Source organism: Heteronotia binoei, chromosome 5 (genome assembly GCF_032191835.1).
Source record: "Heteronotia binoei isolate CCM8104 ecotype False Entrance Well chromosome 5, APGP_CSIRO_Hbin_v1, whole genome shotgun sequence".
NCBI classification, from domain to species: domain Eukaryota; kingdom Metazoa; phylum Chordata; class Lepidosauria; order Squamata; family Gekkonidae; genus Heteronotia; species Heteronotia binoei.
Window position 1 is genome coordinate 85,131,523 of NC_083227.1, and position 16,153 is coordinate 85,147,675.

General features: G+C 38.5%; 1 protein-coding gene across 16 annotated transcripts in view; it reads right to left on the reverse strand.

The window, feature by feature from the left end:
- SLMAP (sarcolemma associated protein) overlaps window positions 1-16,153 on the reverse strand; it is a 166,802-nt gene that overhangs the window by 42,673 nt on the left and 107,976 nt on the right. For 11 of the 16 annotated variants that reach the window (XM_060239748.1, XM_060239764.1, XM_060239755.1 and 8 more), the window contains 2 exons: window positions 12,020-12,082; window positions 6,388-6,444 (listed from right to left, as the gene is read on the reverse strand). In XM_060239748.1, coding sequence (XP_060095731.1) covers window positions 6,388-6,444; window positions 12,020-12,082 — 120 coding nt within the window. The remainder of the gene's footprint in view (window positions 1-6,387; window positions 6,445-12,019; window positions 12,083-16,153) is intronic. The other 5 variants (XM_060239761.1, XM_060239765.1, XM_060239758.1 and 2 more) reach the window with 1 other exon arrangement.

Genomic DNA, 16,153 nt, shown 5'->3' on the forward strand with positions numbered 1-16,153 from the left:
TTTAAATATTTTAAATACTTATATATTTAAATGTCAGTCTAATTTTATGTTTGACTCTTTGTTGTAAGCCGCCCTGAGCCACTTGTGGGAAGGGCGGGATATAAATCCTAAATAAATAAATAAATAAAACATCTACAAAGCCCTTCATGAAATAGGACCTCTCTCTCAGCCTCTGAGCGATGTACATTAGATAAAACAGTACAAAAATTAAAACAACATAGCAAATTCAGGTTAAAACAATAATATTTCAGAAACCCCTGATCACATCTTGCTAACTGAATTCTCCTCAATTACCTGGGGGGGGGGCTTCTGGAGTGGGGTGGACAAAAAAGAAAGGTGCCAGCCACTGCTGTCGCCAACCAAAAGCCTGGTGGATCATCTCTCCTAATAAAGGATCACCACTCCCAATATGCCCCACTGTGACAGTCATGCTCATTTGAACAATGTTTGCTGAAGGCACCACCCTGAAAATGGTAAGAATAGCTGTTGCGTGTATCCAATCATTCTCTGCTGTGGCTCCCACTTTGTGGAAGGCCTGCTGAGGAGGTCAGGAAGGTCAATTATGTTATTCTGCAGAATGTGTAGAACAGACTTGTTCAGGAGTGCTTTTTATAAAGAGAACAGAGCTGTAGTAAAGTGGAATTTGTTTCAGAGAACAGGTTTACAAGTTCTATTATTTCATTTCTTGTTTCTTCCGCAATGTTTTCTAAATTTCTCTAAACCAGTTTTTGCATATTTTTAGGCAAACACTACTTTTATTTGCACTGTTTTCTAACTTTGCATTGCAATCATATCACAATGTTTATTATATGTCTGATACTGTTCCTATGACACTGGTAAATTTTATAATATGTCTTGAGTTTCCCAAGTAAACTAAAAGAACCCTGTTTCTTTCAATTAGGAAAAATCCACCCACCATTTATAAGGCTTCAAAATCAAATCAGAACTCATTCCAATGTTTTTGGAGGGTGCAGCCATCTGTCTACAATTTGACAAATGCTTTTGTATGGACATAATAAATCTTATAGTGAAATACCTACTACATTCCTAGCAAATTACCTAAATGAAGTTCACAATTATCAATAGAGAGCCCTGACCTCGATAACTCAGGCAAGTGTGATTTCATCAGATCTCAGAAGCTAAGCAGGGTCGATTCTGGAAAATACTTGGATGGGAGACCTTGGAGTATCAGAAGTCAGCCACCTCCCAGAATATCCTCCAGCCCATAAGAACATAAGAGAAGCTATGTTGGATCAGGTCAACCCATCCAGTCCAACACCTGTCACACAGTGGCCAAAAATATCAGGTGCCATCAGTAGGTACACCAGTGGGGCCATGACACTAGAAGCCCTCCCACTGTTGCCCCCCACCCCAAGCACCAAGAATACAGAGCATCACTTGCCCCAGACAAAGAGTTCCATCTATTCCTCATGGCTAATAGACACTGATGGACCTCTGTTCCATGTTTATCCAGTCCCCCCTTGAAGCCATCTATGCATGTAGCTGCCACCACCTCCTGTGTCAGTGAATTCCATGTGTTAATCACTCTTTGGGTGAAGAAGTACTTCCTTTATAACCCGCTTGCGACTCAGACAGTAGACTGTGTTGCTGTTTCTTTTAATAATACTTAAACCATATCATTTAAGGGTTTCTGACTAGTTTTGAGATGTGAAATTGTTTTATAGATAATGAAGTTAAACATATAGTGTATGTATAAAGCCAAAATACTTGCCCTTACTGATTATTTTTGTACCATATTGTAAACTATATTATTTATTCTTTACCAGTTTTTTTTTGGGGGGGGGGAAGGTGATTGGGTTATTTAATATAATATACAAAAGCTGTTTAAAAATTTCCTCTGTTTTAAATTTCCAATGATAGAGCATAAATACATATTAATCCTTGGTCTATAGGAAAAAAAGTACTTCCTTTTATCCATTCTAACCTGACTACTCAGCAATTTAATTGAGTGCCCAAGTTCTTGTATTGTGAGAAAGGGAGAAAAGTACTTCTTTCTCTATCTTCTCTATTCCATGCAGAATCTTGTAAATGTCTATCATGTCACCCCTTGGTCATCGTTTCTTGAAGCTAAAGAGCCCCAAGCACTTTAACCTTTCTTCACAGGGAAAGTGTTCCAATCCTTTAATCATTCTAGTTGCACTTTTCCACACTTTTTCCAATGCTATAATATCTTTTTTGAGGTGTAGTAGGGGGTCAGTCACCAGAGGTCACCGTGACTTCCAATGTTTTTTCAATACAGAAATAAAGTAGGGGAACCTAAACTTAACCCCAAAAATGAATTAAGAACCTGAAAGATTAATTAGATACACATTAGGGGCCCAATGTTAAAATCAATAGATCTACAACATAAATATATAGATCAGGGGTGTCAAACATGCGGTCCATGGACCAATCTGGCCCTGGAGGGCTTCAATCAGGCCCACAGAGCTCTCTTCTCCTCCTCCCCCCTCCCGTCCTCACCCTGCAAAGCTCCAAAGCTGCCAATGTTCACAGCTCCTTCTGTCTTCTCTTTGCAAAGGCTAAAGCAGAAGCAAAGCTGCTGAGAAAATGCAGAATGGATTTCCCACTCAGGCCTATGGGCAGAGCAGACTGGAATGGGAAATTCAATCCATGTTTTCCTTGCAACTTTGTTTCAATGAAGAGGTTCAACTTCCCAGTGTTCCTATGGCCAGATGAAGCTTCCTAGAGTTGCGTGCTTGAAAATCAAATGTCATGCTCTGAGTCAGCTTTGTCTCTTAATGGACATGAGGACTAGTGCCTAGTGATTACTCTGACTTGGGAACCCACAGACAAAGGGGGATAGTACACTGGAGAGCCACCACTAAGCTGGGTAGACCCGGGGGGGGGGGGGAGAAGCTTGCAATGCCTTGCCATTTCATGTTTTCCCAGGTTGAGAACATTTAATATTTTTAGTTTTCTACTGTGTGATCCTTGTGCTTTTCCTTGATGTTTTATTTTTAAAACTGCATTGCAAAATCCCACTATTCCCCCACCTTTGCATTTTAAACAAAATATTGCAAGAATGTTAAGCATATTTGTATTTTACGTTAAAAATATTATCTTTTATTGTGTTTGCCTATGTCCTTTATAAAGAGTATATCTCCTCTATCTGGCATTACATTTTAGGACACACATGGCTCGGCCCCACAAAGTCCCATTTATGTCAGATCTGGCCTTCCTAACAAATGAGTTTGACACCAAGATATAGATAAACAAATTATACAAAAATGCATGTATTTATTATAAATTGGTTTAAAAACAGTTATAGGCCCAAATGTAGCCTCAATAAGAATTAAAATCATACAGTATGCACAGTTAGGACTTTATGTGATCCTAAAACAGACACATTATGCCTTACTGGCCTTCTTCAGTGGTCAGGCAAAAAAGTTACACACAGGCTAAATCATTGCGCTTCCAATATTAATCAATATAGGACCAAGTAAAAATTATGTTGAAAAGGAAGGGAAAATAATTTTTTTTAAAAGAAATTATCAATTTGCATACACTATCTAAAGATATATACAATTATGAGAATGGGGATGTGTTCAACAATTATTATAATTGGCTATTAGGCAATTTGCTTAATATTTTTGGGTAAACAACTGAAACACCACCATGGTTACATGTGTCTGATATGGACACAAGGTTATGCCATATGAGGGCTATACAGTACCGCTTTGCCTTAAGGCACTTATATTTATCAGAAATAATTTAATATTAGACAATTTTCAGCACATACCCATTCTCATAATTGTATGAGGTTCTTTGTTCAAAACTTTCATCCAACTTTTTCATAGTTGCTTATATTTTGTTCCTAACAGAATGTTAAGAAAATGTTAAATGGAGAACTGCATTAAAAAACCTTCCCATCTTTGAAAAGTAAGCTTCTAAATGTTATGTACTAGAATACTAACAGTTACCCCATCAAACAAATACAGAAGGAAATTCAAGAGAAGATGAAGTACATTTGCTCTAGAAATAGGTCAATGTTGAAAAGGAAAGATATTGTTCACGAGAAAATAATCCTCTAGCACTGAGTGCAGCAAAGTGTACATGTACTTGTTCAGCAAGAACACAAACATCTGACTGTAATGAGCCAAAATAAGAGTGTTCCTTCTTTAAACAGGTGGAAATCAGTCAATGATGGTTCTATCTTTAAACTGAGGACAGGTACTCTCTAAGCCAGAAGTGCTATTCAGAAAACACAGAAAGCATTCTTGGCTTTGCTACAGATTCTGTGTTTGACAAAAGACAAAATAATCAAACCAAATCTGTTTTACCCATATTACTTCTTCTTTACAAATTCCATAAATCTTATCTCCAACTGAAACCAAGTATAAATGTAGGAAACTGCATTAGCTCACATACATTCCCTCTTACTTGTGTATGGTTGCCAACCTCAAGGCATTGCCTTGAAATCTCCTGATAATTGATCTCCAGACCACAGAGATTTGTTCCCCTGGAGAAAATGGCTGCTTTGAAGGGTGGACCCTATGGCATTATACCCTGTTGGGATCCCTCCCTTCCCCAAGCACCACCCTCTCTCCAGGTTCCATCTCCCAAATCTCCAGAAATTTCTGAACTAGATGGCTACCCTATAATTTGCCACCTTTTCCCTTTGTTGTCTTCTTTCCACCCTGTTCTGATCTAAATTTAGATCTTAAGAATAGGGAATCTCTTGCTTCTGCTATTCCATATAATATTACAAATAGTGAAGTTGCTATAATGTAAGCATTCAGTCATATACTACAAATAACAAAAGTTCCTTTCTATAACATACAAAACAGACTAACCAAACTTATTTTTATAACAGTATATTAAATGCAGTTAGATTTACTACAGGCCCAATTTCTTAGAAATGCTTATTTTTTGGCATTTGCTGTTGCAGCAGCAACAACATCACTCTTAGTTCCCTATATAAAAGGTACAGTTGGTTCCTTTGTGAAAAACAGCAACAGATCAACTGAGAGAGAAAGAGGCATTTTTAAAAAGTGGTTCACCTCCACTAGATTCATTCCCTTTTTTTTCATTCTCACTCCTGATCTGCCATTTGATTTCAGACTTTATTATACAGAACAGTATTTATTATAATGACAGTACTAAGCACAAGTCAGAAAAAGGCTGGACACAAAGGACAAATTGAGCGCTCACAAAAGCTTATGCTGGGAAAATGACAGTTAGCTACTGCTGGACTGGTTTAATTTTGCCACCACAGACTAATACCGTTACCCTTCTGACAAAAGACCTAGTTATTCCATAGTGTTAGAATGCAGATGCATTCAGTTAGTATCATATGTCCAAAGAAGCCTCTGTACTTCTGTCTATTGATCAGTAACCCCTCATACTGCAGACAAGCCCTTCTGAAAGTGAGTGAATTGCAATTACGATGTATGACTTTCTTTTATACCTCTTCCTTTTGTTGCCTAGCTTTCTCCAATTCTTATATGGCATGAAAGGTCTAAAACTTAATGACAAAATCTTTTAAAAGGTTATATGGAAAGCATTATGCCAACATAAAAAATAACACACCATTCAACAAGATTACACTGACATTCAAGCATTGACTTACATTACAGTTTGTCTGCATTCTTTTCCAAATATGGCATGCTCTCTACACTTTGCACAAACAAGAACATGCAGGACATTCACTACAGACACAACTTGAACATGGTAATTCTCCCCCCCCCCCAAAGACCATATTAAACCAAAGAAAGAACTTTTAATTAATAGTAATAATTTGAATAATTATTGAATAGTAATAATTTGAAACCCATACAAAGTTTGAGGAAATCCAATAACACTGAAGTTTAGTTAAATAAATATAAATATTATAAGTTCATATTCACTCAAACAAAATCTTAGAAAATACTGCAGAATGAATTACTAACTTATACAGTTTATGGCAGGATACCTTTGAATTGAAGGTATCCATGATTCAGTGTTTTCACATTTCAGATTTAAAACAAAAAGAGCTGAAACTTCAAAAGCAATTTCAAAAATGCAACTAAACCATTTTCGATATTCTGTCTACAGGAAGTAATTACCTTCCTTGAGCAAATTAACTTTGAAGTGGATTTTAGGAAAAGATGATATTGGATACAGAGCAGTATTGTTTATTCTTATATCCAGTAGGAGACATTTGCAAAACTATTACAATACATACATAGCCATTTGTAGCTAAGAGACTAAAACAATAACATATTCAAAAAGAATACCTACTATATTTTCCTTTTTATGATGTCTTATATTTGGTGTATCATATTCCTTCAAGCATTAATCAAAATACTTGGATTTTTAAAAAGGAAGATAAATGACCCAGTTTCCAAGACTTGTAACATTTCTCAAAAACAAAAGAAAATGTCTAACCTTTCAGAATCTTTGTTTCATCCACTCTGGAAAGATGTCCTTCATCTATGAGCTTGTCTGCAGAACAAAATAGGGATTACTATCCTGGCTCAAATTGTTCAAGCATTTATTTGTACACGTCTCTCTAATCTACATTCCATGACCAAATTTAAACAGGACATTATTACCTCATACTTCTCTGTCCTAGAATCCAGAGGGAGTTTTACAGAACAGTAAATAATTATACAAAAGGTGATTTTAACCAGCTATGCACAAGCACAACAGGAAATTCAATGCAAAATACTCAGTTTTTAGGGGGGGGGGGGGATCTGAAATATGAGCTGCTTTCCATGATCAAAGTGTGAAACCTTACAAGAAGAAATTTAATGAAAACATTTATGCATTTGGAATGTGTTCCTCAATAACAAAAGTTTAAAAACCTGTACTGAGCAAAGAGTGAAAATGTATTCATATTAATTGGTTGGGGGTGGTAGTAATGTAAAAATCCCTGGTAGCTCAACAGTGGCCTTACATACAGAATGTAATTATGATGGCTGAAATGTTGAACTCAGACCGTCCCATATAGACAAATTGTATCTACATACTGGATACTGGGAGCAATACTACAAAACTTGGTGGTGAATTTGAGAGAAAGAGTAGAGTTCAGAAGTGAGGAAAAAGATGAACAATCTTGGAGAGGGTGGTACAAAAGTTAGTCTAGTTTTCACAGGCATGGAAACTACCCATGCAATATTTTTAACATCCTAGTCACCAATCTTGATTCTGCTTAGGGTTGGGGGTTGCCAGGTCCTGCCTCCTCCCCAGTAGGGGACTTTGGGAGGCGTTCCTGGAAGAGGCAGGGACAACCCAAATGTGATATCACTCAACAGTGACATCACATCAGGATGCACATGAAACCCAAGCAGTAAATTCGCCATTTGGAATTCAGGCACCTTCAAATTTGCCGCTTGGAATTCATCATTAAAAGGAAGCTCAAGCGGTGATTCAGTGTGTGTGGCCCCCACTCTCCAAAAACATTTGAAAGGACCCTTTAAATGCTTTTTGAGGAGTAAGGGCTTTCATGCCTTAATCCAAAGTGGCAAATTTGCCATTTGGAGTTCAGGAATGTGGCCAGCAGCTGTTCCTCTACCTTCTCTCCTGCCAGATTTAAAGGGCCCTCCAGCTGATCAGCGGGTCACGTGCTCTGATCAATCAGCTGGAAGGCCCTTTAAATCTAGCAGGGGGGAGGAAGGGCCACTGTAGGAGCAGGACTTGGGAGTGGGGCTTCCCACCAGTCAGCTTGCCAGCAGCAGGCAGAAGCCCCAAAACCAGGGATCCCCCACATGGGGACTGATATCCCTAATTATGCTCTCCTTGTGTATATCTTCTACTACACAGCTATAACCTTACACAATTGGGGGTAGATGTTTGGGGTCATTATTTTGCAAGTATTTGTTAACACATTATTCATCTATTAAACTATTTTAATCCTGCCTTTCTTGCCATACAGTTCTGAATCTAGACCACTTTCAACAATAGCAACAAAATGAATCAGTTTTCCATGCCATTTTTTTCACTGTATTTTTAAGAATGTTCCCCAGTAAGATCAGTATGTGGGAACACCAAGAAGACTGGAATAGGCTGTGTAAACAGTCTGGAACCCTCATATTTGTTAGCAAGAAACTGAGATGGGGGGAAATACAACACACACACACAAAGAAAGAAAACTTGTTAATGTGACAATGGGCTAAAAAATCAGAGTAAGAATGGCCAAAAAGGTTCAGTGGAGGATACAAAGATAACAGAAAAAAGTGGCAAACTTATAGGTCAGAGAAGACCAAGAAGAAGCACAAGACAGATGGGGCAGCAAATGGGAGAAATCACACATTCTGTACTATCCTGAAGATACACAAAGGTAGAATAAGGAGTGGCACAGGAAAGCGTTCCTAACAGCAGACTTGTAGAATAATCCTGTCAGGTTTCAAAAGCACATTTTACTGATTTTATTTGGTTTTTAACTGATTTGTTATTGTTTGTAAACCTTCAAACACACTCCAGTTTTCTTTGCCCAGCTAGCATAGGCATGTGAGTTGTTCTTGCCTTCTGTATATCAACAAAGAGCCTTTTACCTGATTTATGAGAGTGAACGGTGCACCTCTGAACCAGGGCTAAGGGTAAGTGACCTACAGCCAGGAATCTTACAGTATTCATAATACATGTCACAGTTCAATGAAAACACTACCAAATGGAAATTTAAGTTCACACATTCAGCTGCAAGTCTACAGCTGAGTAATCAAGTAACAAAACACATTGAATGTTATAAATGCATATATGAATAAGTTGATCCAGCTGTGCATTTGCTTGAGAAAGTAATAAAGGATGGCTAGATCAGAGAGCAGTTATATTACACAGGAGACAAAGCTGTTCCTCATGGATAAGACTAATGCTGGCAAAAAGCATTTGGCATAAGGCACTAAGATAAGCAGATGGACTCAAGAGGGAAAAGATCAAATTTTAGCTTAAAGGAAGCAGACTGATGCATGAGCTTTTACATTTTGTATTGACAAGCCTTTTCTACAGAAGTCTGCTTAAAGTAGGTAAGCTAATGAATAAACAAAACATTAAATGAATAAAGTAAAGGAACTGGACAGGAAACATGTTTCCTCCCCCACACCATCAGTAGAAAGTGCATATAATAGTGCACATTCTGTGTTATAATTTGGTATTATAAAAATGTGGATGGACATTTGATTTTCTGTGACCAACATTTAATAACCATTCAATTTATATGGAATGCTTCCTTTGTCCCTCCATGTTTGTAGCTGACAATGTCCAAGAGGAAAACATTTCAAGCTCTTCCTGGGGAGAGATGTTTTGTTTGGCTTTTTTGCAAACCTCAAAGGAAGGGTAAAATATCAGATCCTGCATCTACTGTCTAATGCTTGGATATTATTAAATGTGAATGTTTCCTTTCCTCAGTGATTAGCAGGTAAAAATCCCTTCTGATTCACCAGATGCAGTCCTTATTACATTTGCCCATTTTTCCCAGGCCCAAATTAAAAGTGTTTAATTGTTTCCTTATACTGAGGAAGACACAATGTCAACAGTCTCAGGTTTCCAAATTTTCCATAAACAATCCTAAATGAGATTTATTCTGTTTGGTCTCAAATGATGTTAACTACAGCGGTAAACTGAAATAACTACATTGCCTTCTAGCCAATTTACCAGTAACCCATCTAAGGATTAAAAGTTTAAGTCTTCTGTAGGAATTGCATATCTATTTAATCTTTTATCCCACAATGCAGACAAGGATAAGGCAAACAAACAAGAATATGTAGGGCTTGCAGAATCCAATTATCCATAACTAACTGCAAATGACATTCCTGAAATCTTGCTGAATAGGACTCCTTAACAGTAGTTCTCATGTGACACTACAGTAAGGTATTTATTGTGTAATGGTGGACATTTAGAGACAAATACATTTAAGGGCCAAACTGGAAGAGATGCCAGAAGATCCATGATAGAAAATGCAGTTCCTCCCTCCACCCTGATTTAGATGCCAGAACAGAGTGGGAAGATAACAGAAGGTGTGTAATCGGATCACAGGTCTTCTGATGTCTCAAACTGATTGGCCCTAATTAGTGGAGGTGGGGTGGGAATGGATAAGGACATCATCATACATGACCTTTGTGAAATGGCACTGAGAATACCAGCAGGGCCAAACATCCATTATATTGTACCCATTACTGGAGATCGTCAAACATCTGTTGGTTTTCTACAGTTGTAGTGTTATTTTACATAGTCTCATTCTGAAAATTTGAGAATCTACATTTTATATCTGTACAGTGCATGTACTACTTTTTATTTCATGAGATTACTCAATCTTTTAACGCAAGAAAGCTTTAAACATCCTTCTGAAAAATTAGAATTTTAATCTAATTCTGAATGTGGCCCCAGAGAGCACATCAAATAATCCACACAAAGGGGGATTTTTCTGTATGTCAAGAGGGAAAGCCAGGTTTCTAGAAAAGTCCCAAAAGTAAAAATTACACTGTGGGGCAGGGTTAAATATGCCCAAACAGTGGAGAAGCAACTGCTTAGTTGCAATTTGGGGTGGTTACCTAGCAACACCTATAAACAATACCACAGCAGTAAGCATGGTGAAAGCTGTAAGCAAAGGAGAAGGTGTCAGCAGGAGAGTTAGGGAGAAAGATGTGAAGGTAAAAGATGGGGAAGGTGGTGGCAGCTGCTGCTGTCCATTGTTAATAACTCCATTGAACACCAAATGGAAAAGTAAGGCAGTGGCAGGAAAGACAGGTGGAAGCAGCAATGAAGAGGAGGATATGGGAAAGTGTCCCTGGGTGGTAAAAAGCAGTTGAATGAAGCAAGACTAGTGGAAGAATTTGAACAAGATATTCCCAGGTCCCTGCTTATAAGCAGTAATTTCATAACAGTACTGCTTTTGCGTTTAACTAAGAATTTCATTCATGGAATGTTTTCACTTTATTCTACACCAAGCATTTAATCTAGTTTGCTGAACAGGACAGTAAAAACTTTGAATGCCTAGTTTGGTTAATAAAATGTATTGTTTGTGACTATACTATACTAATATAGAATTATTAAAAACAATAAAACCTTGCATTTTAGGATAACATTGTGTCAAAATGTGATAATGGAAAAATTAGTTGACACACACAAAAAGAGAGACATGCAAGGCAGAGAAGCAAACACTGAAAGTCTTGAGGGAAAATTTTAACACTGTACACTGGGGGAAGTCATTCCCAAAACTTTTCCTGCTCATCTTTGCCTTTTTCTATTATTAGCAAGCACCTTTTAACATTTGTGAAATAGTGAAGGGATTAATGCAAAAAGATACAAAATAGAGGAAGACAAGAAATATATATACAACATTCTCTACTGATCTATTGTTTTCTTGGAGAACACTAACTATGTGCAAGTTTACATGTGTTCCCCAACACTGTCCAAGAACTTTCATGTTATATATCTCGTGATCTCATTTTATATTATCAGTCTCTTAAGTTGAACTGAGGTACAACACATTACCCCCAAGATACCTTCCCCAGCTTCAGATGTTGAATTTTAGTCAGAGAAGCATGAGTGGTATTCTGCTCATTCAACAGAGCTTTCCTATCTTCACCTTTCCATTGAAGCTGCTTCTCCACTCTAAAACATTGTTTCTGAAAGCTGAAGTACCCTCTGGGAGGGCATGGGATGTGGGGAGCAGGGAGCTGCAGTTGGAGGAAGGGAGAAATGCTGGAAGTTGGTGATTGTCCCCTTAGTGCATGAGTGGTTTCTCATGAGTGGAAGTGCGCCTTTGGTTTCTAGTCCTTATATTGGGAAACTGAGTATGTCGGCACCAGATTCAATTTTACACTTCTGGTATAACATAACAGAGGAAACCTGTAAAGGTCTTCTGTGTTGACAACTAAAGTAGCTGCTGATTTAAAAATATATGAAGCAGTAATCTGTGCTATTTAAAGTGATGTGTAACTTCACTTGCACATGGATGTATTATTTTTTGTATGATTTCCTCATCACATCTCTGCAAAAATGCCACTATTTTCACTAATAATGTAGATTTTATTGATTTTTATAGACTTTTTAGTGAATGTGATGAACACTCTGTACTCACTCTGGCACTCTATGAATTGATGAATAAAAGTGCAGTCCCCTCCACTCTTTGAAAGAAAGTGCTCTAGTAAAGAAAGAAACACCTATAAGTTCAAATCTTCATCTTTTAGGGTTCAAGGTAAGCCTCACACAGTTTCCCCCAAAAGGGAAGAACTCCCCCAACAAACAGTAGCATACTTTAGAATATACTGCATACAACTAGCAAATGATAACTCTTAAGCCAATATTGGTTTGTATGACATGTGTGTCACTTGTGACTTGCATGTACAGTATGTCACAGAAGTGAGTACACCTCCTCATACTTTGTAAATATTTAAGCACATCTTTTCATGTGACAACACTGAAGAAATGACACTTGGATACAATGTAAAGTAGTGAATCTACAGCTTGTATAACAGTGTAAATGTGCTGTCCCCTCAAAATTACGCAACACACAGCCATTAATGTCTAAACTGCTGGCAACGAAAGTGAGTACACCCCTAAGTGATAATGTCCAAATGGGGCCCAAAGTATCAATATTTTGTGTGGCCACCATTATTTTCCAGCACTGCCTTAACACTCTTGAGCACAGAGTTCACCAGACCTTCACAGGTTGCCACTGGAGTCCTCTTCCACTCCTCCATGACGTCATCACATAGCTGGTGGATGTTAGAGACCTTGTGCACCTCTGCCTTCCGTTTCAGGATGCCCCACAAATGCTCAATAGGGTGTAGGTCTGGAAACATGCTTGCCCAGTCCATCACCTTTACCCTCAGCTTCTTTAGCAAGGCAGTGATCGTTTTGGAGGTATGTTTGGGGTCATTATCATGTTGGAATACTGCCCTGCAGCCCAGTCTCTGAAAGGAGGGGATCATGCTCTGCTTCAGTATGTAACAGTACATGTTGGCATTTATGGTTCCCTCAATGAACTGTAGCTCCCCAGTGCCAGCAGCACTCGTGCAGCCCCAGACCATGACATTCCCACCACCATGCTTGACTGTAGGCAAGACACACTTATCTTTGTACTCCTCACCTGTTGCCGCCACACGCTTGACACCATCTGAACCAAATAAGTTTATCTTGGTTTCAATGGACCACAGGGCATGGTTCCAGAAATCCATGTCCTTAGCCTGCTTGTCTGCAGCAAATCGTTTGCGGGCTTTCTTGTGCATCACCTTTAGAAGAGGTTTCATTCTGGGACGACAGCCCTGCAGACTAATTTTATGCAGCATGCAGCGTATGGTCTGAGAACTGATAGGCTGACCCCCCACCCCTTCAACCTCTGTAGCAATGTCATGGTCTGGGGCTGGATGAGTGCTGCCGGCACTAGGGAGTTACAGTTCATTGAGGGCCAACATGTACTGTGACATACTGAAGCAGAGCATGATCCCCTCCCTTCAGAGACTGGGCCGCAGAGCAGTATTCCAACATGATAACGACCCCAAACAAACCTCCAAAACTATCACTGCCTTGCTAAAGAAGCTGAGGGTAAAGGTGATGGACTGGCCAAGCATGTCTCCAGACCTACACCCTATTGAGCATCTGTGGGGAATCCTGAAACAGAAGGCGGAGGTGCACAAGGTCTCTAACATCCACCAGCTATGTGACGTCGTCATGGAGGAGTGGAAGAGGGCTCCAGTGGCAACCTGTGAAGCTCCGGTGAACTCTATGCCCAAGAGGGTTAAGGCAGTGCTGGAAAATAATGGTGGCCACACAAAATATTGACACTTTGGGCCCCATTTGGACATTATCACTTAGGGGTGTACTCACTTTTGTTGCCAGCAGTTTAGACATTAATGGCTGTGTGTTGCGTAATTGTGAGGGGACAGCACATTTACACTATTATACAAGCTGTAGACTTGCTACTTTACATTGTAGCCAAGTGTCATTTCTTCAGTGTTGTCACATGAAAAGATATACTTAAATATTTACAAAATGTGTGGGGGTGTACTCACTTCTGTGACATACTGCATCTTCAAAAATTATAAAACTCTTGTTAAAATTTACAAACCTCTTTTAAACACATGTTAAGACTGGCTGACAAGTTCGCAAGCCCAAATTTAGATAGCGTCAACAGGGCACTTTGCATATGGTCATTCTTTGACAAGGTTTTGTATTACTTTCAATGTTTCTGGATGGACCATAGCATTTGTTCAGTTTGGAAGACAGCCATAACTGAAGTAAACAGCTGGAAAGGGTTGCATTGATCAAATTATTGTTAGACTTCGTAAGGCAACCTTGAATTAATAATAAAAACAAACTTTTAAAATAAACAAAAGTTTACGTTTACTTTGTAAATTTAACAGAATGTCAATCTTTTGATGCAGTATTTCAAAGTTTGCCTTTTAAGAGGGTATTTTCAGCCTTCAGGGATATCCCATTATTCTACACAGCTCTCTTCTCTGATAGGATTACACTCATTTATTTATAATATTAATAATTTATATTTATAATAATATTTTTCTACTGGAATTTCACTCTTATGTGAAAATGGTAATTACCCTAATGTCACTCAACAGCTTCATGGTTGAGTGAAGGTTTTGATCTGGTTTCCAAAATGTAACTTGCCATTTTACCACATGGCTTCAACTACTGTCACTACATCAAGCTTGGAAAACAAATGTTGAGTCCATTTGAACAGGACTGTCTGCAGAACACAGAAATGACCAACGTTGGCAGCTGTCCTCTTTCTCTGGGCTAGGGCAGCAAAACCAATCAGAACCTCTATGTCAACACTGGGCAAAGCACTGATGTGGAGAAAGAATTTGTGACATTTGAAGGAAGCAAGAAGCAAGAGGAACTGTGGAAGAGAGGGGATTCATCTATGGTCCTGAAAGACTATAAAAGCTGGTGCACAGTCAAACTGGCATATAAATGCAACAAGAAGGGTAGAAGAGATTTTGAGAGGCAACAGAAAGATGAGGCAGGCCCCCACCTCCTTCACAGTGCTTGTCTCTGCACCTCAGCAGATATTAAAGGGGTACTGGACTGGGCTACTCTAGCTAGTCTGGGCTGCTGTGGACTTGTTTTTAAATCTGATGAAAGTGGCAGAATTCAAACAACAGAGATTGAACAAAATATGATAAAATACAGAATACTTTGTTCAGAAAAATGTCAGTGTGTTGGGGGTAAACAAAAGGGAAATCAAGTGATAGTCAGAAAGGGGGGGAACAGAATGCTAACTACTATACATAACTGAAAGAATGAGAGAAGCTCCCTGACAAAACCTAAAGCTACTATGTGATCACCATCAGAAAAGAAGAACTCACTTATATTGCAGTGGTACAGCACCATGTAATGGTTTTAAATTGTAACTATGTTTTATTAGTTTTAACTTGTAAATATGAATGTAGTTAGCCGCCCTGAATCCGCTTGCGGAGAGGGTGGGATAGAAATTTAAAGTAAATAAATAAATAAATAAAATAAAGAGCAAAAGAGTAAGCAGTGAACCCCTCTAATCGAAAACCAAGATGCTTGCCTAATTTTGAATGCACTTAAAACTAATCTAAGAAAATGACTCATAGCTGAACTCAATAATACTTTTGAATAACTTCCTTACAATTAAAAAGGAAAGAGAAGGAACTGCTATAATTATTTTAGAGTTCACTGTGTGGCCAAACAGATACTACTTTATTGGTATTAAAACATTAGATTAGAACCGTTAGAGCGGTTCCTCATTGGAACAGGCTTTCTCAGGAGGTGGTGGGCTCTCCTTCTGTGCACGTTTTTAAGCAGAGGCTAGTTGGCCATCTGACAGGAATGCTAATTGTGTAAATTAGGCACGTCATGAGAAGGAAGTCAGAAAGGGAGTGTGGGCGGTAGGTATATAATAATAATAATAATAATAATATGTAATATGTGAAGTTCCTGCATTGTACAGGGGTTGGACTAAATGACCCTGGAGGTCCCTTTCAACTCTATGATTCGAATCTGGAAGTATCGAGTCTGGAAGTGTCATAATATACTCACATTTATAACACCCACTTTACTTAGGAGCAAATATTATTGACATGCCTCTGACAGAAGATGAGTCTTTTCACAGCAGCCCTGTGACCCACATGCCCTTTTGTTTTAAATGGCCCCTAAACACCTTGCAGTTCCTTTTCATAGGTAAAGACAGAGACCATAAGATGAAACCTTCTGTATCAGACCAGTG